General features: G+C 42.4%; 1 protein-coding gene across 1 annotated transcript; it reads right to left on the bottom strand.

Annotated features, from left to right (window-relative positions):
- Positions 1-1785: 1785 nt before the first annotated feature.
- On the bottom strand, positions 1786-25489 carry LOC140206223 (protein shisa-like-2A). Its single transcript, XM_072274545.1, has 3 exons — positions 25308-25489; positions 5180-5319; positions 1786-1964 (listed from the first exon to the last, which is right to left on the bottom strand). The coding sequence occupies exons 1-3, from the start codon at positions 25487-25489 to the stop codon at positions 1786-1788; spliced, it is 501 nt and encodes a 166-aa protein (XP_072130646.1).

Here is a 25489-nt window from a genome sequence, read left to right on the forward strand (position 1 = left end):
AATGCTGGGGATACCAGGCAGATCAAGAAAGGAAACAAAGTTAACATTTCAGATCAATGACCCTCTGCAAAGCATCCGCAAAAGAGAGAAAATAAGTTTATTTAAATTGCAAGGGAGGAGGAGTGGTGGAGAGAACAAATGAATAAAGAACATAGAACAGTACAGCACAGACCAGGGCCTCCCACCCACAATGTGTGCTGACCCTTTAACCTACTCCAAGGTCAATCTAACCCTTCCCTTCCACATGACCCTTTGTTTTTCTTTCATCCATGTGCCTATCTAAGAGTTTTTAAATGTCCTTAATGAATCTCTCTCTATTACCACCCCTAGCAGTGCATTCCAAGCACCCACCATTCTGAGTGGGAAAACCTATCTCTAACATCCCCCCCTATATTTTCCTCCAAAGAACTTAAAATTTTGCTCTTCCATATCAGCCATTTCCACCCCAAGGGAAACCATCTCTGGGTGTCCACTATCTATGTCTTTTATCATTCTGTATACCTGTGAAGTTACCTTTCATCCTCTTTCTCTCCAAAGAGAATAGACCTAGCTCACACAACCTACCTTCATAAGACGTGCTCTCTAATCCAGACAGTGTACTGGTGAATCTCCTCTGCACCCACTCTAAAGCTTCCACATCTTTCCTATAACGAGGTGATCCGAACTCTACACAACATTCCAATGGTCTAACCAGACACAAACAAGAGAGAAATCAGCAGATGCTGGAAATCCAAGAAACACAGCGCTGCTGGAACTCAGCAGGCCAGGCAGCATCAATGGAAAACAGTCAACGTTTCGGGCCGAGACCCTTCATCAAGACTGGAGAAAAAAAGATGTCAAGGTATGAAGGTGGGCAGGGGAGGGACATACTTAAGGCAGTTAGGAATAGACAATTAAATGCTGGCTCAGCCTGCAAAACCTATGACCCTTGAATGAATAAAATAACTACTGAAGTGCAAGTTTGCTCTCTAAGCTGCACTCAGGTATCTTTTGACATTCAAGCAGACACTGAGGAAATCAAGATACTTCTTTCAAAATCAGATCAACTTCCAATGGTACACGTAATTAAAGATACAGAAAACATTTCCACTGCCAGGACCACATTCTGAATTGACAGCACAATCACCCACAAGGAAGGCCTGAACCCATTTCTCATTTAATGTAGATTACTTTTGAATTAATGGATTATCTACCAAGTTTGCCATAGAGTGATCAACAACTTAATTCTCCAAATTAGAATGTATCTGTATGATAGGAATAGTTTATACTTAGATAGGAAAGCCATGCATCATGACTACAGCCTTATATATGTATCTTATGATGGTCCAGGGCTTTAAAAAAGGTTTAAGATTCCTTGTGCACAAACAATAAGTATATGTAGATATGACGGTTATAGTTTTGACCCAAAAATTCCAAGTTTATCAGTTATCAACTAAAACTCTTCTGGTCAATCTGAATCCCTGGCAACTTTGCAGGAGATGGAAGAAAAATAGCAAAAAATGAAATCAATCATTGTCTTAACCTCTTTCATACTTTTTTGAATCATTCTCATTGCCCAGGTCATAATTTATGTCTTTCCTCACTCCCCAATCTTTCTTTCCCATCTAAAGTTCACTAAATTAAAGACCAACAACATTAGCTTCACTTTCAAAAATGTTTAACAAAGTTCCTGCAACCATTACAAAGGCAATATTGTAAAATGTGGCAATTGCACAAACACAACTCATACAACAATTCATCATGATTGATTCCAAACTACAAACGTTTGTAGAAACAGCAGGAACCTCATGGGGGTCCCTGTTTGTTAATTGTTGTAACTGTGGCCATGAAACATCTCTGGAATAATCGGTCGGATTCAGCCTTGGGATCTGACTGGCTGCAATCTAATCTTCGATTCTGAAGTTGCTTCCTAATTGTGCTTGGTCCGCTGGATGGATTTGGAGTTTCTAAAATCTGTTCGCTGCCTGTGGAGAAATAATAAGCAATTTATTATTTGCCCCTGAAGACTGACAGAAACTTTCTGTGGGGAAATTATGCAGATCAATGAGTGATTAGTCTAGAGACTGAGGCAGTGTCTGGGATCTGAAGAGTGCTGAGGGACGAGGTGTTAAGTGGAATATTCTGTACTCCAGGACTGAAGTCAATGCCAGTTCATCGATGGAGCAGGTGGTCAAAGGCACCGAACCTAAACATTAAGATATTAGTGGGTTCCGTGTTTCAAAGTGCACACACATTGTTCAAGATGCACCAAATATTGACCAGCTGATAGCCAGCAATTCTCCATGGAACCATCAGTTGCAATTAAACCAGATTTAGCGCAATATGTTTGTGAGGAGAATAAATCTACAGAGAATATCTGAGATTCGAGAGAAAACAGACTGATAATTAAAAGCAATTTAAGTAATTAAATCTGAATGAAGAAAAAGAAACAGCAGAAAATGGGAGGGACTCTGGCTGTTGTAATTTTTTTCCAGTCTAGACTCAATAAGTAACTAAATCTGAATGAAGAAAAAGAAACAACAGAAAATGGGAGGAACTCTGGCTGTTGTAATTTTTTTCCAGTCTAGACTCAATGGTTCAGAATTCAGGACAAATAAATCATGTTATGGAGCAGATGATATTAAAAATGTGTGGTCAGAGTGAAATAGCATCAAAGCTGCAACAATCTGGTACACTTTTATTTACTTGGAAGAGAGATTTACATGATTAAACATCTCTTAAAGTCAGACAAAATGTTATGGATTATTATTTTGCCATAGCTGATTTTTGATTTAATAAATCTGTCCAGAACAGTGTAAACATTCAACATGATGCCAGCAAATTAGGTAACAGGAATGGAAGATTAAATTGAGTTAAAGCTTCACGTCAAAGAATATTCACTAGAACTGAGGAAAGAGGTTAGATTTATATTGGCAGAGGGTTCCGGAAGGATGGATTGGAGTAGTGGAATATTTCTGATGTGCTGAAGCCACAGTGGATGTGATGATATGTTGTTTAAGTTTTCTGGTTGAAATGTTAATAAGGGCTGATAGAGGGACAGAACTCAAGCACCAGCAAATATAGAAAACACTCATCAGTTCAGTCTGTGCTAGTGGAGACAGAAAATCTGATTCTGTATCATGGTTAACCTACATCAACAATTCTGAGACAGAGAAAGCGAATTGTGTTAAGTTTTGAATTCAATATTCAGTCCAGGCCAGAACATGCCCAGACAGAAGACGAGGTGTTGTTCAGCAAGTTTTTTATTGGCCCTAGTAATAGGAGAGCAGAATACTACAGAGAGGTCAGAATGGGAATAGGATGAAGATTTAAAGGGGCAGGCAATGGGAAACTCAGGAAGACCACCTCATCATCCAAGAACTCATCACCCAATCTGCACTAGGTTTGCCCAGTGCAGAGGTGACCGCATCATGAGCACCAAGTACAATACATTAGATTGAAAGAAGTTCAAACAAATCTCAGCTTCACTTGGAGACATATAGATGGTGAGAAAGGAAAGGGTTAACAGGACCGGTGTTGCAACTCCTTTGGTTTCAAGGGGAAGTACTATGAGGAGGGGAGCGGTTGGATGAGATGAAAAGGCAAATCGGGGAATGAGGAAGTGAACGGTTCCTGGAAGGGGAGGTGGAGAATAGTGGGTGGTGCACAGGGAGGAGATGTAATCGTTAATGAAATCTCACTGAAGGTGGAGAACACAAGGGATGGTTCTTCAAGAGTGGAAACCAGCGAGTTTGAAAGTGAAGATCAAAGAATCTCTGACTTTCCTCTGTTAAAAGGAAAGTGAGCAAGAACAGAGGTGTAGGAAAGAGATGAAATACAGCTGAGGCTCATCAAATATACCAGAGGGGAAGTCGTGGTTCAGGAAGGGCTCTCAGAAATGGATATGTGGAAAATCTCAGTGTTAGAGCAAATAGGATGGGAATGGAGCCACAGGAAGGATGGAGTAGAGCCTTACAGGAGACAGGGTAAGAGGAAGTATAACTAAGGTCACAGTAGAAAACTGTAATGGATGCCTGATATTACCTTATCCCCTGAGATGAAGACAAGAGATCCAGAAAGGGGAAGAAATAGTAAGAGATGGGTCACTTCAACGTGAGCAATACGCAAACCTCATGAGCCCCTGTGTATCTTGTTTGCTGCTCCGATTCCAGCATCTGCAATCTCATGTGTTTCCATTTCAAAGTGAGCAGAGGGTGGAAATAAGCAGCAAAGACAATGCAATCTTTCAGTTAAATTTGAGTCAAAATGTGAGAGGCTCGAAAACGAATCCTATGTGTGTCAGTTAAATTTGACTCAGGATGCAGCATCAAAACAGATACCAATGTATTGAATTCAATATCTTCAGGTTACACACTTTCTCTGTTATATCTGAGTTGGCCAGTTACACTTTGGATCATTCATCTGAAATATTCAGTTTTCCTCTGTCCACTAGCATTGCTTAATTTACTGGGCATTCTGCATTTCAAAACTTTTACATATTCATTCGCTGTACTCTCTCCCCCCCCCCCACCACTCCCAAATGGTTTGTTATTAACCTATCAGCCACTATCAACAGCTTATCAATGGCAGAACTGACCTCCAAAATATTCCCTTTGTTCTATCCATCCCTGCTGCATTCTCTCTGCAATTTAAATCTGACTTGTTTCCTCTCTTCCCCTACTCTGACAATGAGTCTTTGACCTGAAATGTTAATTTTGTCTTTCTTTCCACTGATACTTTCCAACTTACTGAGTGCTCCTGGCATTTTCTGTCTTGAGTGCTGTACTGAGACAAAATGTTATAAACCAGGACTCAGTGCTTTAATAGGTGGATGTGAAATGAACTGTGGAACCACTTTACAGAAGAGCAGGAGCATAAAATCCCCTGGCCGATGCATAATTCCGTGACCAAAATTATTTCAATATCTTGTCATTGTTATTTACAGAACTGGTTGTGAAAAACTTAGCAGCTGCATTTCTTACATTGAAATGGTGACAACTCTTTAAAAGACCTTGAAGTGGCTTGGTTGTACCAAGGTCATACGAGGCTCTTTAGGTTCTACATAATTGCAAGTATTTCTTTCTCTCTTATTTAATAGCAGCCTGTTTCTAAGCATTTGCAAACTGTTTATGTTATGCAACATCATAACAGCATAAATTTAAATATGTTAATATATATCTTCAAATAAAGTTAAACTTACCCAGTATTTGCAGATCTAATCCAGTGTCTAGTCTAGATTGAGGTTTAATGCAGATGAAAAGGTAGCATAAAACACAGACTGTGATGAGGAAAACCAGTAGAACCACTGCCGCTATAGAAAGCCCCACCAGAGCCCAGATACTGAAACAGAATGTGCAAGTAAAACGTTTTAAAAGGTGCATTTAGACTGGATGTGGACCATAATTATCACTAAAAAAAAGAATTCACTTCAAGAGTTTAACAATATACGTCAACAAAGAGTTTTGCATTTAAACACATCTCCCCTGGTTTAGGAACATGAGAAAACTTTAAGTGCAAATAGCAATTGGACCTATTAAGTTCAAATCCCCACAAAACATGTTTAAACTGCCTCCTCCTTGCACTTCAGATAAATGGAACTGATTTGGCAACGTACCATCCACAGCTGAGGTTGATCCATCACTCGCAGAGCATTTACTCTCTCGATTCCAGCCTTATCTTTCCTTGCCAGTTCAGATTTTCTGAGCCTGATAACAAAAATATGTCTGGCCATAGTGACAAATCCAGGTGTTTTAGCAGTAATGTGTTGCAATCAGATTTACTGCAGTGAACAGTCATGTAGAAAGCAAGTCCTGCTTTCCCATTGTTACCAAAGCCAATGCTCAGAATAAGTAGGATGAATTTGGCTAAAGAGGGTAGGCTTTTCTTTTTTTCTTCTGAAAGGAAGGAAAACTCTGCTACTGTAACATTTGACTCTTCAAAAGTTATCCACTTTGCCGAGTGTAACTTCAGGATATGTCAAGCGTCTACCTCAATCCACACATACACACATTAGTTCCCCTATCCCCTTCCTATAGGCATAATTTTCAGTCCTCTATTACCTCCACATATCACTTCCCTGCCTCTGACACTATCTCCAACCTGTCATCCCTCACTTGCCTATGAACCCTTCCTCACCTGGTTCTACCTATAGCTTGCCAGTTCCTAGCACTCCTTTCTCTCTTACTTACTCATTATGCTGGTCATATCCATTTTACTCTCTTACAGGGTCTTGGCCCAAAATTTTGATGATCCCCTTGCCTTCACAGATGCCACCTGGCCCACTGACTTCCTCTAGCAACTTGCTTTATTTTTGGACTTCTTTGGACTTAATTTGAGAGAGATTGGCAAATTGATCTGAATTGCATTGTGCCTGGATGTCTCTTGTAATAGACCTGTCTGGCATAGGGAAAAGAAAATACTTTAAAAGATGAAAGGAATCGATGCGAAAAGCTAGGAGGAGATGGGTGGAAGAGAAAAAAGGCTGAGGGAGAAGGAATCTGATAGGAGAGGACAGTGGATCACGGAATAAAGGGAAGCAGGTGGGGAACCAGAAGGAGGTAATGGACAGGTCATGAGGGCTAGGGAAGGGGAAGGAGGGGGAACAGAAGCAGTGAGAGGACCACCAGACAGAGGGAAAACAAGGCTGGGGGAGTTAGAAGGGAGTGTACACCTGAAGTTAGAGAAATCAATGTTCACGCTATCAGGTTGGAAATTACCTATCACCTTTCAGATTCTCACATCATTCCCTTCACCAGGTTTCACATTTCACCTGCCAGCTTGTATTCATCCCTCCATCACCCCCCCCCACCCATCTTAATCTGGGGGTTTCCCCTTTCTTACCAATACTGATAAAGGGTCTAAACTTGAAACGTTGACTGTTTACTCTTTTCCATAGGTGCTGCCCAGCCTGCTGAGTTCCTCCAGCATTTTGTATGTGTTGCTCAAGACCTCCAGCATCTGCAGACTCTGTTGTATCTCTGCTACAGTGCTGAACTGTTCAATAAGCCCTGTACCATGCAGCATTCATTTCCCCCTGTGCAAGAGCAACATGCAACTTTTTCAAAGAGTTTCAAAAAACTCTTTCAAAGAATAAAATATATAATAACCCAATGTTACATTGAAGAATCCAAGCTATCAGAAACCTGCATGATTAAAGTGTGGGCTGAGCTCCTTGCTGGGATTATTATGGTGGAGCATATTCATAATGTATAAATCAGGGAATAGACCTATTCAAAGTAACAGAGCATCCAAAATAACAGCTTCTGAATTTCTTAAAAAGTCATTTTCAGATATTTGACATCTGGGTTATCCTTGTGTTTGAAGGCTTCCACCATCTATGGGTGTGATTAATTCCTCCCTACTTGCCTGGATGAGTACTGTTCCAACGACAAATTAATAAAACTAACCATCCAACTTACATACGTGAATAAAAATGCCTCTCCTGTGCAACTTTGTGTTCAGAAATCGCAGCATCTCACTTAAACCCAAAAACATCCAATGGGCAACATTATGTAATGTATTTTTTAACATTAATACATTTTTGCTCTTTTTAGTAAAGTGATCTGATGGAGCTGAAAATGAGCTCATTACCAAATATGATCACTTTTAATAAGCCAAGTTTACCACATGGGATGATCACTGTTACACTAAGATCGAGAGTGCCTACCATGCTATCCCACACACACACTTTTGGAAAGTCTGATCACCTGGCTGTACTTCTACTCCCTGAGTATAGGCAGAGGCTGAAGACTGCAGCACCAGTAGTGAGGACCAAGAAGGTATGGACAAGGGAAGCACACAAGCACTTACAGGACTGATTTGAATCGGTGGACTGGACTATATTCAGGGATTCATCTTCAAATCTGGATGAGTATGCCGCAGTTGTTATTGACTTCATTAAGACCTGTGTGGATGAGTGTGTGCCTACGAAAACTTGATATATATTCCCAAATCAAAGGCATGCATGAACAGGAGGCTCATCGTCTGCTAAAGGATAGATCAGTGGCATTGAAGTCTGGTGACCCAGTTCTGTACAACTACTCTGCACTGTACTTCAATAATAATAATAATAATAATAATAATAAAATAGGAATGACTTGCGGAGGGCTACTTCAAGAGCAAAGAAACAACTCTGAGCGAGGTTGGAGGCGACATTGGATGCACAACTCTGGCAGTGTTTGCAGGACATTACTTCCTACAAAACGAAACCAAATAGCAAGAATAGCAGCGATGCTTCACTACCAGATGAGCTCAATGCCTCCTATGCAAGCTTTGAAAGGCAGAATATAACTATAGCTGTGAAGATCCCTGCTGCGTCCAGTGACCCTGTGACCTCTGTCTGAGACTGATGTTAGGCTGACTTTAAGGAAGGTGAGCCCTCCCAAGGTAGCAGGCCCTGACTGAGTACCTGGCAAGGCTCTGATAACTTCTGCCAACCAAATGGCGGAACTATCCAACGGCATTTTCAACTCTCACTGCTACAGTTGGAAGATCCCACTTGCTTCAAAAAGGCATAAGTATACTAGTGCCCAAGAAGAGTAATGTGAGCTGCTTTAATGGCTATCACCCAGTAGCACTCCCATCTACGGTGATGAAATGCTTTGAGAAGTTGGCCATGCCTAGAATCAGCTCCTGCCTTAGCAGGACCTGAACCAACTGCAATTTGCTTATTGCCACAATAGGTCTACAGTAGACACAGTCTCAATGGCTCTCCACATGGCCTTAGATCACCTGGACAATACAACACCTATGTCAGGACGCTATTCGTTGACTATAGCTCAGCATTTAACACCATCATTCTCACAGTCCTGATTTATAAGTTATAGAACCTGGGCCTTTCTACCTCCCTCTGCAATTAAATCCTCAACTTTCTAACCGGAAGACTACAATCTGTATGGATTGGTAATAAAAATAATAATATCACCTCCTCACTAATGATCAACACTGACAGATCTCAGGGTTGTGAGCTCAGTCCATTGCTCTACTCTCTACATACCCATGATTGTATGGCTATGTATAGCTCAAATACTATCTGTAAATTTGTTGTTGATACAACCATTATTGGCAGAATCTCAAATGGAGATGAGAACACTTATAGGAGTGAGATATACCGGCCAGTGGAGTGGTGTTGCAGCAACAATATCCCATTCAACGTCACTAAGACGAAAGAGCTGATTGTGGGCTTCAGAAAGGGCAAGACGAGGGAACATGAACCAATCCTCAGAGAGGGATCAGAAGTGGAGAGAGCGAGTAATTTCAAGTTCCTGGGTGTCAAGATCTCTGAGGATCTAACCTGGTCCCAACATATTGATGCAGCTATAAAGAGGGCATGAGAGTGGCTATATTTCATTAGGAATTTGTCACCTAAAATACTCAAACTTCTACAGATGTACTATAGAGAGCATTCTGACAGACTGCATCACTGCCTGGTATGGGGGTGGGGGCACCTACTGCACAGGATCAAAAGAAGCTACAGAAAGTTGTAAAATTAATCGGCTCCAACCTGGGTGCTATCCTCCATAAAATGCAAGGCAACTTCAAGGAGCAGTGCCTCAGGAAGGAAGCATCCATTATTAAGGACCCCCATCACCCAAGACATGCCTACTTCTCATTGTTACCATCATGAAGGTGGTACAGAAGTCTGAAGGCATACACTCAGCGATTCAGGAATAGTTTCTTTCCCTCTGCCATCCGACTCCTAAATGAATATTGAACCCATGAACACTACCTCACATTTTCTTTTATATTATTTCTGTTTTTGCACTTGTTAAATTTAACATATTTTATATATAATATATATACACACACACTTACTGCAATCAATTTACTTATTTTTTTCTATATTATCATGTATGGTATTGTACTGCTGCCTCTAAATTAACAAATTTCACGACATATGCTAGTGATATTAAACCTAATTCTGATTCAATTTTAAATAAATGGAAATCACTTTATAAACTGTTGACAACTATATACTGATTCCATTCCAAACAAATTTAAAATGTTTAGAAATATATTTATTGGTATCCTTGCATTAAGTAACCAGATTTAACTTTAATGACAACATTTCAAGGTTCACAAACAACACAATTAGCAGTAAGACCTAAAGGTGATTCATTTGATCTGAATACATCCAAACATAAGCATTCAACTTTCTGCCTATAAATCACACTCATTAAACTCTAATTCACTAAAAACAATAATTTGCAAATTTCAAAGTTGTTCCAAGGAAAAGTCACTGACCTGCACTTTAACTCTATTCTTTATTCATGCTTGTTGCATGAGCTCTTTGGTATTTTCAGGATTTTCTATCTATGTTTCCAGCTTCCAACTTTCACATTATTTTCCCTTTGACACAACCATTTCTATTCTTATCAAGAGAATTAGCAAAAAGGCACATTTTCTACTATTTCTTTTCCCATAGAGAAAATATGAGTTAGACTCCTTGAGTTAATAAAATTATATTCTCTTATTACAGCTTCTTTGTTACTTTGTATAGTTTGTTTATATAACTATAAATTTTCACTACCATAAGCCAATTAAGGAGCTCAGACCCCACTATTAATCACCAAATAGTTTGTATCCTTGTATGCTGGTACTGTAAAACTATTACATAAAGACACGAGAGACTGCAGGTGGTGGAATCTGAAGCAACACACAATCTGCTAGAACTCAACAGGTTGAGCATTATCAGTGGGAGGAAGGAAAATGGTGACATTTTGAGTTGAAATTCTGCATTGGGACTGAGAGTAAGGAGGCGAGATGGCCAGCACAGAGAGGATAAGGGGAGTGGCAAGAAAGGATTCTGAGGTTATTTGTGGACTGAGGAGGGGTGCGAAGATGACGAATTGGTAATGCCAAGTATCAGGAAATGTAGAGGAGGCCTGACCCAAAAGCAAAGTAGCAGAGATTATTTAGTGGTGAGGGACAGCCTGAATAACCAACTGCAAAAAAAAAAACAAGCCGCGAGCGGCCACAAAACAAGAGAGAACAGATACGAAACTCACAGGCAACAAGGTAACTGAAGGCTGGGTGCACCTGGTTGAGGCTGGCTGGTGCAGTGTGTGAACAAGCATTGTGGATAAGAGATGGGTTTAAATAGGTTGCAGGTGAGTTAGTTGGAAGCAGGTGGTAGGTGAATACTGTTAGTGGGTCGCGACTGGGAGGAGTCTGTCACCAGGTAGGGAAGGTGAGCAGAGGTGAGGTTGGAAGACGGTGGCAGGTGAATGTTAGATGGTGGCTAAGAAAGAGAGGAAAAAATAATAGATGGGGACATGGGAGTGTGATGATTGGAGAGAGCTGCTGGAGGGCAATAAATAGGAATGCCAATGCAGGATTCTGATGAGTAAAGGAAGTGAGAAATGGAACCGTTAGAGGTGAAGAGAGAGGTGAACAGCAGTTGGAACTAGATAGGAGTTAAGGGGGTGGGAGGGTAAGACTGTGTGTGAATTTGGTGGATGGAGGAGGAAGAGGGAAACAAAGATGGGTGAAGGTGGGACAGGCTGGAAGAGGAACAAAGATGGGAGGACTCAAGATGAGAAAGAAGGAGGGAAACAGGGAAAAAGGTGGGGCTGGAGGGTTACCCAAAAATGGAAAGAGATTTGCTAAAGCTAGATATCCAGAGCAACGCACACAACATGCTGGAGCAAGTCTGCTGGTCAGGCAGTATTTATGGAAAGGAATAAACAGTTACTGTTTTGGGCCAAGACCCTTAATCAGGGCTCAATATTCATGCCACTTGGTTGGAGACCACCATGCAGAATATAAAGTGTTACTTTTTCAGTTTGCATTGGGCTTCATCCTGGTAGCAGAGAAAGCAAGGATGGACAGGTCAGTGTGGGAATGGGGAGGACAGTCAAACTGGTCTGCAACTGGGAGAACAGGATGTCTGTTGCAGACTGATCATAATTGTTCTACATAACAATTGCCAACAGTGGGGTGGTCTCTGTGGAGGGCAATAAGGGATGGGGAGGAGGAAGTGTGGCTGTCGGTGGGATCACGTTGCAGCTGACAGAAATGAGGAAGGGTAGTATGTTCAGTGCAGAGGCTCGTGAGGTGAAAGGTAAGGGCCAGAGGAATTCCATCACTGCTCTGTCTGGGAGGAGAGAGGGTGAGAAGAGAAGAATGGAGAGATGCAAGATAGGGCTCCACCAACCACAGCAGAAGGGAAGCCGCACTTCCTGAAAAGGGAGGATATTTCAGACGTCCTGGAACAAAAAGAGCAGATGTGGCAGTGACAGCAAAAATGGGAGAAAGGAATGGCATCCTTGCAAGAGACAGAATAGGACAACCAAAAACCACAAAGTCTTTTCTTCTCCCAATGTTGGCCATCTCCCCTCTCTACTCTCAGTCGTGGATTATTTTATATTTTGATCTTTCAGTTAAACAAATCCTATTTTACTCTTTCCAACTTTTCTTGAAAATATTCCCACTTCGTTTTAGTTTAGTCCATGGGAATAGGTCACCTCATGGAGAAGGCCAATATTCCTATCCATGTCTTCACAGTGTTACAAGTCTTTTCACCATATGCATCAACACAGAAATATAAACCTGACTATAAACAGCATGCTTTCAGAATAGTTCCCCACTGAGGAACTAAGTTTTTCCTTCTAAATTTATGACTGGGTTTGAACAACTTAGTCACTCCCAGCACTTTCACAGACATCACTAACATCCACTAACAGCTTATCATCCAAGAATGCAGCCAGGGACTTGGTGTAACACTTCATTAAAAAAAAACATCTGAACAGTGTAGCAGAGATTAGAAAATGTCGGCCCAAACCATTGGCCATTTACTCTTTTTCATGGCACTGCCTGGCCTGTTGAGTTGCTCCAGCACTCTGTGTTTGAACAGTGTGGCACTGCCACAGTCCTGCATTGGAATGTCGGTTTAGATCTGTGCACTCCCATCTTTGGGATGAGACAAACACACAAAATATTTGACTCAGAGGTGAGAATGTCACACATTGAGTTACGTCTGCTACTCGTTACCTCACACAACACACACACAAAATGCTGGAGGAACTCAGTGGATCAGGCAGCATCTGTGCAGGGAAATGAACAGTTGACCATTTTGGACCAAGGTCCCTCATCGGCACTGGAAAGGAAGGGGCAGAAACCAGGAGAAAAATCTGAGGGGAGAGGCAGAGCAACAAGCTGGCATTTGACAAGGTGGGTCCAGCTGAGGGGGACGGTAGGTGGGTGGGAGAGGGGAGATGAAAGGGACTGACGTGAGAAACTGGGAGGTGACAGCTTTGAAGAAGGAGGAATCTGATATGATTAGATTAGATTCAACTTTATTGTCATTGTGCCGAGTACAGATACATTTAGCATCTGACCAGAAATGTAAAGAATAGTGTTATTTACAAAAGAGTATTTACAAGGAGAGTGGACCATGGAATAAAGGGAAGGAGGTGGGGAATCTGGAAGACCGTGTAAGGAATCTGGAACAGCAGCTGGATGACCTTCGACTCATAAGGGAGAATGAGGCAGTCATAGATGAGAGCTACAGGGAGGTAGTCACACCTAGGCTACTGGAAGCAGGTCGTTGGGTGACAGTTAGAGGGGGCAAAGCGAAGGTGAGCAGACAGGTAGTGCAGAGCACCCCTGTAGCCATTCCTCTGAATAATAAGTTTACCGTCCTGGATACTGTTGGCGGGGACGACCGACCAGGTGTGAGCCACGGTGGCAGGGCCTCTGGCACTGAGTCTGACCCTGTGGTGCAGAAGGGTGGGACGGAGAAGAGGAGAGCTGTCGTCATTGGAGACTCTATAGTCAGGGGAGCAGACAGGAGATTTTGTGGATGTGAGAAGGACATCTGCATGGTTTGTTGCCTCCCAGGTGCCAGGGTCCGGGACGTCTCTGACCGGGTGCACGACATCCTGGTACGAGAGGGAAAGCAACCAGAAGTCGTGATACATGTTGGGACCAACGACATAGGCAGGAAGAGGGATGAGGTCCTGAAGTGTGAGTTTCGGGAATTAGGCAGAAGGCTGAAGAATAGGACCTCAAGGGTGACGTTCTCAGGATTGCTGCCAGTGCTACGTGACAGAGATGGTAAGAATTGGAGGAGATGGCAGTTGAATGCGTGGCTGAGGAGTTGGTGCAGGGAGCAGGGTTTTTGATTTTTAGATCATTGGGATCTTTTCTGGGGAAGGTGGGACCTGTACAGATTGGATGGGTTGCACCTGAACTCGAGGGGGAGCAATATCCTTGCAGGTAGGTTTGCTAGCATGGTTCGGGAGGGTTTAAACTAATTTGCGAGGAGGGATGGGACCCAGAGCGATAGAGCAGTGAAAGAAGTGCATGGAGTAAGGCCAGATCTAACATACAGAGAGGCTTTGAGGAAAGAGAAGCAGAATAAACGGTGTAAAGACAGTAAGGTAGAAGGGCTGAAATGTGTGTACCTCAATGCAAGAAGCATCAGGAACAAAGGTGATGAACTGAGAGCTTGGATACATACATGGAATTATGATGTCGTGGCCATTACAGAGACTTGGCTGGCACCAGGGCAGGAATGGATTCTCAATATTCCTGGATTTCAGTGCTTTAAAAGGGATAGAGAGGGCAGAAATAGGGGAGGAGGGATGGCATTACTGGTCAGGGATACTGTTACAGCTACAGAAACGGTAGGTAATGTAGCAGGATCCTCTTTTGAGTCAATATGGGTGGAAGTCAGGAACAGGAAGGGAGCAGTTACTCTATTGGGGGTATTCTATAGGCCCCCTGGTAGCAGCAGAGATACAGAGGAGCAGATTGGGAGGCAGATTTTGGAAAGGTGCAAAAATAACAGGGTTGTTATCATGGGTCACTTTAACTTCCCTAACATTGATTGGCACCTGATTAGTTCCAAGGGTTTAGATGGGGCAGAATTTATTAAGTGTGTCCAGGATGGATTCCTGTCACAGTATGTGGACAGGCCGACCAGGGGGAATGCCATACTAGATCTAGTACTAGGTAATGAACCGGGTCAGGTCACAGATCTCTCAGTGGGTGAGCATCTGGGGGACAGTGATCACCGCTCCCTGGCCTTTATAATTATCATGGAAAAGGATAGAATCAGAGAGGACAGGAAAATTTTTAATTGGGGAAAGGCAAAATATGAGGCTATAAGGCTAGAACTTGCGGGTGTGAATTGGGATGATGTTTTTGCAGGGAAATGTACTATGGACATGTGGTCGATGTTTAGAGATCTCTTGTGGGATGTAAGGGATAAATTTGTCCCGGTGAGGAAGAATGGTAGGGTGAAGGAACCATGGGTGACAAGTGAGGTGGAAAATCTAGTCAGGAGGAAGAAGGCAGCATACATGAGGTTTAGGAAGCAAGGATCAGCTGGGTCTATTGAGGAATATAGGGAAACAAGAAAGGAGCTTAAGAAGGGGTTGAGAAGAGCAAGAAGGGGGCATGAGAAGGCCTTGGCGAGTAGGGTAAAGGAAAACCCCAAGACATTCTTCAATTATGTGAAGAAAAAAAAGGATGACAGGAGTGAAGGTAGGACCGATTAGAGATAAAGGTGGGAAGATATGCCTGGAGGCTGTGGAAGTGAGCGAGGTCCTCAATGAATACTTCTCTTCGGTATTCACCAATGACAGGGAACTTGATGATGGTGAGGACAATATGAGTGAGGTTGATGTTCCGGAGTATGTTGATATTAAGGGAGAGGAGGTGTTGGAGTTGTTAAAATACATTAGGACAGATGTTCCCGGGGCCTGACGGAATATTCCCCAGGCTGCTCCACGAGGTGAGAGAAGAGATTGCTGAGCCTCTGGCTAGGATCTTTATGTCCTCGTTGTCCACGGGAATGGTACTGGAGGATTGGAGGGAGGCGAATGTTGTTCCCTTGTTCAAAAAAGGTAGTAGGGATAGTCCGGGTAATTATAGACCAGTGAGCCTTACATCTGTGGTGGGAAAGCTGTTGGAAAAGATTCTTAGAGATAGGATCTATAGGCATTTAGAGAATCATGGTCTGATCAGGGACAGTCAGCATGGCTTTATGAAGGGCAGATCGTGTCTAACAAGCCTGATAGAGTTCTTTGAGGAGGTGACCAGGCATATAGATGAGGGTAGTGCAGTGGATGTGATCTATATGGATTTTAGTAAGGCATTTGACAAGGTTCCACACAGTAGGCTTATTCAGGAAGTTAGAAGGCATGGGATCCAGGGAAGTTTGGCCAGGTGGGTTCAGAACTGGCTTGCCTGCAGAAGGCAGAGGGTGGTGGTGGAGGGAGTACATTCAGATTGGAGGATTGTGACTAGTGGTGTCCCACAAGGATCTGTTCTGGGACCTCTACTTTTCCTGATTTTTATTAATGACCTGGATGTGGGAGTAGAAGGGTGGGTTGGCAAGTTTGCAGACGACACAAAGGTTGGTGGTGTTGTAGATAGTGTAGAGGATTGTCAAAGATTGCGGAGAGACATTGATAGGATGCAGAAGTGGGCTGAGAAGTGGCAGATGGAGTTCAACCTGGAGAAGTGTGAGGTGGTACACTTTGGAAGGACAAACTCCAAGGCAGAGTACAAAGTAAATGGCAGGATACTTGGTAGTGTGGAGGAGCAGAGGGATCTCGGGGTACATGTCCACAGATCCCTGAAAGTTGCCTCACAGGTGAATAGGGTAGTTAAGAAAGCTTATGGGGTGTTAGCTTTCATAAGTCGAGGGATAGAGTTTAAGAGTCGCGATGTAATGATGCAGCTCTATAAAACTCTGGTTAGGCCACACTTGGAGTATTGTGTCCAGTTCTGATCACCTCACTATAGGAAGGATGTGGAAGCATTGGAAAGGGTACAGAGGAGATTTACCAGGATGCTGCCTGGTTTAGAAAGTATGCATTATGATCAGAGATTAAGGGAGCTAGGGCTTTACTCTTTGGAAAGAAGGAGGATGAGAGGAGACAAGATAGAGGTGTACAAGACAATAAGAGGAATAGATAGAGTGGATAGCCAGCGCCTCTTCCCCAGGGCACCACTGCTCAATACAAGAGGACATGGCTCTAAGGTAAGGGGTGGGAAGTTCAAGGGGGATATCAGAGGAAGGTTTTTTACTCAGAGAGTGGTTGGTGCGTGGAATGCACTGCCTGAGTCAGTGGTGGAGGCAGATACACTAGTGAAGTTTAAGAGACTACTAGACAGGTATATGGAGGAATCTAAGGTGGGGGCTTATATGGGAGGCAGGGTTTGAGGGTCGGCACAACATTGTGGGCCGAAGGGCCTGTACTGTGCTGTACTATTCTATGAACCAAAGGGAGGTTATGAGAAGGGATGAGAGGCACATCAGAACATAAGGGGTAAGCGGTGGGGGCGGGGGTGGTTAAGCAGAGGGGAATGTTTACCACAAGTTAGAAAAGTTAATGTTCATGCTATCAGGTCAGAGACCACCAAGAATGGATATGAAGTGTTGCTTCTTCAACTTGTGTTTGGCCTCAGCACAGCAATAGGAGGCTGTGGACAGATGTAGCCAGTGTGGCAATGGGAAGTGGAAATGAATTAGATGGCCACTGGGAGATCCTGGCTGTTCCAGTGAACGGAGCAAAGGTGCTCAACGAAACGTATGTTGGGTCCACCCACATAGGGCAGGCTGCACAGGAGCACCAACGGCAATAAATGACTACGACAGTCTGGGAGGCAAATCACCACTTCATCCTGAAGGACCGTTTTGGCCCCTGAATAGTGATGGAGGAGAAGGCATAGGAGCAGGAAAAGGACTTTGCGCAGTTTCAATGATAAATGCCAGGAGGGAGATCTGTGAGGAAGGATACGTAGATAAGGGAGTCAAAGAGAGTGATCCCCATGGAAACAGAGGCCTGAATGTGTGTTTGGAGTGGGTCGGGCTGGGGGTGAGGATTTGTGCCTGGTCGTGGGATTCTGTTGGAGTTGGCAGAAGTTGCGGAGAGTTGTGTTGGATGTGGAAGCTCATAGGGTGGTAGGTGAGGACAAGGGAAACCCTAGCCCTGTTATATCGGGGGAGCAGGATGGGGTGAGGGAGGACAAATGAGAGTTCAAGGAAATTCAGATGAGGCAGCATCATACTGATGGAAGGGAAACCCTGTTTTCAGAAAAAAACAGTGGACATCTCATAGGCACTGGATTTGATATCCTCACCCTGAGAATTGTTGCTGTGGAGACAGAGGAACTGAGAGAAAAGAAAAGCATTTTTACAATGAGGTATAGTCAAGATACTGTAGCTGCTAGAGTCAGTGGGTTTGTAAAAGATGTCAGTACAATCACTGGGTTAATTCCAGGGATGGCGGGACTGTCATATGTTGAAAGATTGGAGTGACTGGGCTTGTATACACTGTAATTTAGAAGGATGAGAGGGGATTTGATTGAAACATATAAGATTATGAAGGGATTGGACACGCTAGAGGCAGGAAACATGTTCCCGATGTTGGGGGAGTCCAGAACCAAAGGCCACAGTTTAAGAATAAGGGGTAGACAATTTAGAACGGAGTTGAGGAAAAACTTTTTCACACAGAGGGTTGTGGTTCTGTGGAATGCTCTGCCTAAGAAGTGGAGGCCAATTCTCTGGATTCTTTCAAAAAAGAGTTAGATAGAACTCTTAAAGATAGCGGAGTCAAGGGATATGGGGAGAATGCAGGAACAGGGTACTGATTGTGGATGATCAGCCATGATCACAGTGAATGGCGGTGCTGGCTCGAAGGGCCAAATGGCCTACTCCTGTACCTATTGTTTATTGTCTATTGTCTCCAGAAATGGTGACAAAGAGATCAAGAAAGGGAAGAGAAGTGTTAGAGATGGACCAAGGGAATGAGGGCATCATGCCAAGTTAATGAAATTGACAAACTCAGCATGAGTATAGGAAACAACACCAATTATAGTCATCAGTATAGTGGAGAAAGAAATAGGGAGTATTACAGATGCAGGCTTTGAACATACACCATTCCACGTAGCTGACAAAAGAGCAGGCACAGCTGGGGCCCACATGAGTGCCCATGGCAACATGTTTCGTTTCAAGAAAATGGGAGGAGCCAAATGAGAAATTTTTGAGAGCAAGAACCATTTCTGCCAGATGGAGGAAGGTGGTGGTGGAGGGGAACTGGTTAGGTCTGTTGTCAAGAAAGAAGCGGAGAGCCTTAAGGCCTTCCTGATGGAAGATGGAAGTGTAAGTGTCTCTGCTGAAAATAAGATAGTCGGGGCCAAGGAGCTTAAGTGATTTCAGTGATGGAAATGGTACGATTTGTCATGGATTTAGGAAGGAAGGGACTGACCCAAATGGAACAAAATGGAGTCAAGATATGTGGACCTGGGTTCAGTGGGGCAAGAGTTGTTACCAGAAGTTAGAGAAATTAACCTTCATGCCTTCAGATTGGAGTTGTTTAAAAAAAGATGTTGGTAGAAAAGATGTCAATAGATGCTTATCCTTACAACCGTGCAAATGCTACAGCTGCCCCTGCAGCTCCTCCCTCGCCACCAATCAGGCCCCTGAACAGGTGAGCTGGTGATTCACCTGCAAGTCTTTAGGGATCAGTTATTTCATCTGGCGCAGCCTCCTCTGCATCAGTGAGACCCAACATGGATTCGGGACCACTTTGTCTAGCACCTTTGCTCTCCTACCACAACAACGAGGGTCTCCCAGTGACTACCCATTTCAATACCAATTCCCAGCCCCACACCATCATGTCTGTCCACGGCCAACTTTACTGCCACAGTGTGGCCAGACACAGGTTTGAGGATCAACACTTTATATTCTTAGTCTCTAACCCAATGGCATGAACACTGATTTTGCTAACTTCTGGTAACTATCCCCCTCTGCTTCACCCTCCACTTTGTCTTCCCTAATTCTGGTAGCCCTTTTACTCCTCCTCCTCTACCCTCATGACCTGCCCATCTCTCCCTTCTCGTTCTCTACCTCCCTCTCTTTATTCCATGGTCCACTCTCATCAGATTCCTCCTTCTTCAGCCTTTTACTTCTTCCACCTATCACCTTCGATGTGCTCACATTCCCTTTCATCGCCATTCCTACCCACCTATCTTCTCCCTCATCTAGACTCACCCATCACCTGCCATATTGTTCTCCTCCACCTGCCCCCAGCTTTCCAGTCCCAGTGAAGGAAGGGTCTCAGTCCGAAATGTCGACTGTTCATTTCCCTCCATGCTGCCCGCCCTGCAGAGTTCCTCTGGCATTTTGTGTGTTGCTCAAGATTTCCAGCAACTGCAGAATCTCTTATGTCTTATTAACTTAACTACATCCATTACTGTATACTTATACTTAAATCATCACCAATGCAAATAAGGAATGATTTTCATGACTTTCTGTGAGTACATCTATTAATGCATTAATGTCTACTTAATTGCATTTTATTACAAAAAGAATTATCTACTTGATTGATGCAAACTGTACCTAATCAAGGGTATAAATAACATTGCTGGTAACTGATACAGTATATTAAACATAATCAATATTCAGATCTGCATTGATGCTTAATAAATAATTCATATAATACCTGTAATAATTTCTAGTGTTTAACAGTAGCTTGTAATATAATATTAACATTAATATTGCAATGATATCAGAAAAAAAGGAATAAAGTTGCAAAAATAAATAAATAATCTGCTGCTGGAAACAGAAAAGTTTATACAATACACACAAAATGCAGGAGGAACTCAGCAGGTCAGGCAGCATCTATGGAAAGGAGTAAGGAGTCAACGTTTTGGGCTGAGACCCTTCATCAGGACAATGAAGAGTCGCAGCCTGAAACATCGACTCTTTACTCTTTTCCATAGATGCTGCCTGGCCTGCTGGGTTTCTCCAGAGCATTTTGTGTGTTTTACTTTGATTTCCAGCATCTGCAAATTTTCTCTCGTTTATACAGCCTATTAATAGGAAAGAAAAATATACAGGATTAATTGTAACTCTTTGGGGTTTCAGATGATATACAGTACATGCTTATCTTCAGTGATTTATTCTAAACCCATCTTCTCATTACCAAATGTCCATGATTTTCAACAAAACAGCCATCAATTTTATTGCACTGAAGTATCAGGTGCTGATGCTCATTCATTATCCTTTAAGTGATTATATTACAGTTGGTATAGCTTCTGTAGGGATGTTATCAAAAACAATGCCACAAAAGTTCTATTTGAAAAATAATATACAAAAGATAACCAAAATTAGCCACAATCAATTTTGTATCCACCCTCCCCCCAAAAAAACGCAGGTCTGCTTTAGCAAGCATAAAAGTCTTTATTCCAATAAAGATACAAGTCAGCTCAGACATCCCAGAATGTCATTTAACAAAAAACAGAATTTGTCACTTTGCTATTGAATCCATTTTGTGCATGTTCTTTTCCAGAATTTTCCATATAACTTATAGTCCTTTTGGGAAACGGCTGTTGCATTTGCCATTTTCAGTCTTCTGCTACTGTGTCAGGGAAGGATTAAAAGATTATATCAAGTTATTCTGAAATCTTTAACACCCTCCCACCGACATGCTGTTCCTTGACAATTTCTGTGGCATCATTTCCAGAGCAAACTAGAAACTATGGATGACTGAGAGATCCATTCCCTAATGAAGTCTGAGTCTGTAGCATTCAATCAGGTGATCCTGACCTGTATAAGAAATCAAGGTACAACCTTCCTAAAGTTATCAGAAGTGCCACGAGGCAATTCCAGCCAAAAATCAACTCCAGACCAACCATCAGCTATGACAGGGCTTGCATGGTATAATGGGCTACAAAACGAAGTGGGGCAGCCTCATTGACAACATTGCCTCCCTCCTCAATGGGTCTCACCTCATTGACAACATTGCCTCCCTCCTCAATGGGTCTCACCTCATAGACAACATTGCCTCCCTCCTCAATACACCTAACACATTCTAAGCACATTTTGAACAAAAGGACAATGGGCTATCATCAGCCACTCCAACAGGCTCCAACACACCTGTACTCACAGTTACTGTTTCTGACATCAGATCTGGATCCTGTGATCTCTGTCTCAAAGGCCAACGTCATTCCATCCTTCAGGAGTTCCTGGGCATCAACAACTCAAGGATCTATCCTCGTCCCAATACATTGATGCAATCATGAAGAAGGCCGACCACTGGCTCTACTTCATTAGGAGTTTGAGTGGATTTAGCATGTCACCAGGGCTCTTGCAAATTGCTCCAGGTGTGCAGAGGGGAGCATTCTGACTGGTTGCATCATAGCAAGAGGTCCCAACCTGGGGTCAATGGGCCCCTCGGTTAATAGTAGGGGTCCATGGCCTAAAAAAAAGTCAGGAAACCTTGGTATAGAGGACCCAATACACAGGATTGCAAGAGGCTGTAGATTCTTGTAGACTCAGCCAGTTCTATAACAGCGTGACCCTCCCAGCCATCGGGGACATCTTCAAGATGTAGTGCCTCAAGAATCTGGCATCCATCATTAAAGATCCTCACCATCTGGGATATGTGCTCAAACGGGCAGGAGGTACAGGAGCTTGAAGACCCATACTTACTCTGCATTCTGTTATCGCTTTTCCCTTGTAACCACCTCAATGTACTGATATTGTAAAATGATCTGCATGGATTTTCACTTATTTTGATAAATGTGACAACAATGAACCAATTACCAAGTGACTTTTAATCAAATTAAGTTTATATTTTTAGACAGTTTTGTAAAGAAATAACAATTCGCATCCATAAGATTAAAATTTAAGGATCGTATGTACTTTGCAAAGCAGCGAATATGATTCATTTGGACATCATATAAGTGTGAGATTTTCAAACATTTTATACCAGATTTACTTTGCAAATCCCTAAAATTCATATCACTTGTTGGAAAAGCAGAAACAGCCCAATGTGTGAAGGTCTGAATCTGAGTAGGATTTCTAGTTTAAATGATTCACGTACAGAAATCACATGTCAATTTTATGAAATGACTAAAAGATATACCGGTAATTTTACTGTCACTACTATGTCAAATCAGGACCAATGATTAATGCATTGCATCATCCACGCTTTTTTTTCATATTGATTCTCATATTTTGCCCAGAATATGAGTAATCAACTCTCACTCCCAGCAGAATACCCTGGAAGCTGAAGTGATTGAAGAGCTAGTGGAAGAGCTCAGAAAACAATTTCCAATCCATACTCATCCCCGGGTACCAACCAAAATCAAGAAGGTACCATACAATGAGAAAAAATCAAGTTATTATGACAGTGCGTCCTTGGACATTCTGCACCAAACATTTATTTTAGGCGCTGCTAAATCCTTTCACATTCTTGCCTACCAAGATAAGACCTAAGTGTCATTTCCTTTTCAATAGGGAATAGTCAGGCAAAAACATGGATTTGTGCAAGAACATTGACAAAAAGGGAGAACAAAGACAAAGAGTAACAATTTAAAAAATAATCTATTATAACATGAAGTCAATTTCAACAAAATATGGAACTTCTTTACTTCCTTAATATTAAATCAGAGCAAATCACTGACATATGTACTTTGGACTGTTGTGCAAAATGTATCAAATGGATAAAGACAGGGAAAATTAATTACATCTCTTAAAATATGGTAACAATCTGCTAGTATTTTAATAGTTTTTTTAACAGTTTTAAAAAGTACTAACGTCATTGTTATGGACGGCAGCTTGTATTCCTGAGAACTGCTCACTTCCATTGATGCAATGGTGAAAATTCACTAAGTTACATGTAACAACAAAATTCGCTGCATTTAATCTGTGTTTAAAATTATCGCGTCTCTTTTTATTGCAACATGGAGAAGTATTCACTATCATCAGCTTAATGACACATCATGACTAGATCGCTTCTCCTATCCTTCCACAACACTGAATCATTGAACATAGCTCTCGTGAACTTAAACTAATGATGCATTTAAGCTTGTGGTTTCCAATGCCAGTCACTGCTGGAAGGTAATTTAATAAAAAGTGTTTTAATCTTCAAGGATTCCAGAAAAAAAAACAATAATTGCCAATAAACATGCAGGAAGATTTTAAACTTGCTTACCAGTCAAGTCTTCATTTTCCACCTTGATCAGTAACAGTGAGCAATTGAAAAGCAAAACATTGCAAATGTTTGGAAATTTCCAATTGTAAAAAAGTAAACCTGAAAATTCACAGGTCTGCTAGTATCCCTGTATGGAGCTTGTGTCCTGGTTTCCTCCTAAAGTAAGCTCATTGGCTACCGTAGCATAGGTGAGTTTATGGGAATGGGGGACAATTGGTTACAGAGCAAATAAATGGGGATTGGGATTGTTCTATGTCAAATGGCACACAAAATATGAAAAATTGAGGAGTGAGAAAGTTAGCATTTCAAGTCAATGACCTTTAGTCAGAATTACTAAGAAATGTCAATATTGTTTATCTCTCTCTCCACCGATGTTCACTGACCTATGAGGTATTCCAGCATTTTCCGTTTTTATATTGACTGCATTCACCACTCACTATAAACCTCATCCTTAAAACACCACACCACTATCCAACCCCTTCTCCCTCTGCTCGCCACATAATCCAGCCCATCCCGATCACACACACAGCGGACGGCCACACACTGCGCTGCGAACTTTATGTTTATCTGGTTCTCCGAATCGTTCCTGGTTATTATGGAAAACTTGTCATAATACTGTCAGGTAAATCCACGTTATTCCAACACGCATCACAGAGGTCAGAACCACCTCTTGAAAGTGTTACAGAGTTTTAAGTATGACTTGTGTAAATTATATATTTCTTGGTGAAAATATTCTTCACACCTCTTTTAACCTGCTACTGCGGGTGATTGTATGTTTCAATGTTGACACGCGGCCGCGCGCGTGTATGTAAACGGTGCACGTATATTTATTTGTACCTGACTGTAAATACCAGGGTGCGCATTAATAAAGAGGTTTTGCATTGCACAGGATCCTATTTTTGACACTAATTTGTTTTAAGGACAATTGGTTGTAAACAAACTCGTTGTTCTTGCAGTCTACCATGTTTCTGCTAGGCAGACTACTTGCGATGTAAAGAGGCTTTGGAAGGTGTACTTGCCGCGGCTGGAATTTCCCGCCATCAGCGGGAAAGAATGAGCTGCATTCCCGTTCCGTTAACTTATAAATCATGCCACTACTGCCACTTGTCCTGGAGTGCCCAACATCTGTATTATATAACATAAGCCTTGCCAAAAAGAGCGGACCCGGCACTCTGTTAGTAGTGTTTTTGCGTGGACTCTGATTGACACTGCGTTTCTTTATGTGCCTCAGTCGTCCACTCTCCAGGAATTCCTGAAAGGCGCATTTCATTAGCCGTTGCTGCTTAACCAATTAACAGACAGCTTTTCTTAGAAAACAGAAGCAATTTCCCTCTGCCAACATAAATGTAGAAACGTGTTTTTTTTTTTTACCTTAACCACCACATGTAGCTGTAGGCGTAAGGGAAGAAGCTGTTGGGATCATCACAGCAGTATTTGATGTCATTGAAGCCGCAGCAGTAACTGGCAGCTAGATCGCCGTCGGGCTTGGGGCACGTGAAGTTAGCAACGAAGATATTTTCCATATTATAGTATCCGCTGCATTCCGCGCTCAT

Source organism: Mobula birostris, chromosome 12, assembly GCF_030028105.1.
Source record: "Mobula birostris isolate sMobBir1 chromosome 12, sMobBir1.hap1, whole genome shotgun sequence".
NCBI classification, from domain to species: domain Eukaryota; kingdom Metazoa; phylum Chordata; class Chondrichthyes; order Myliobatiformes; family Myliobatidae; genus Mobula; species Mobula birostris.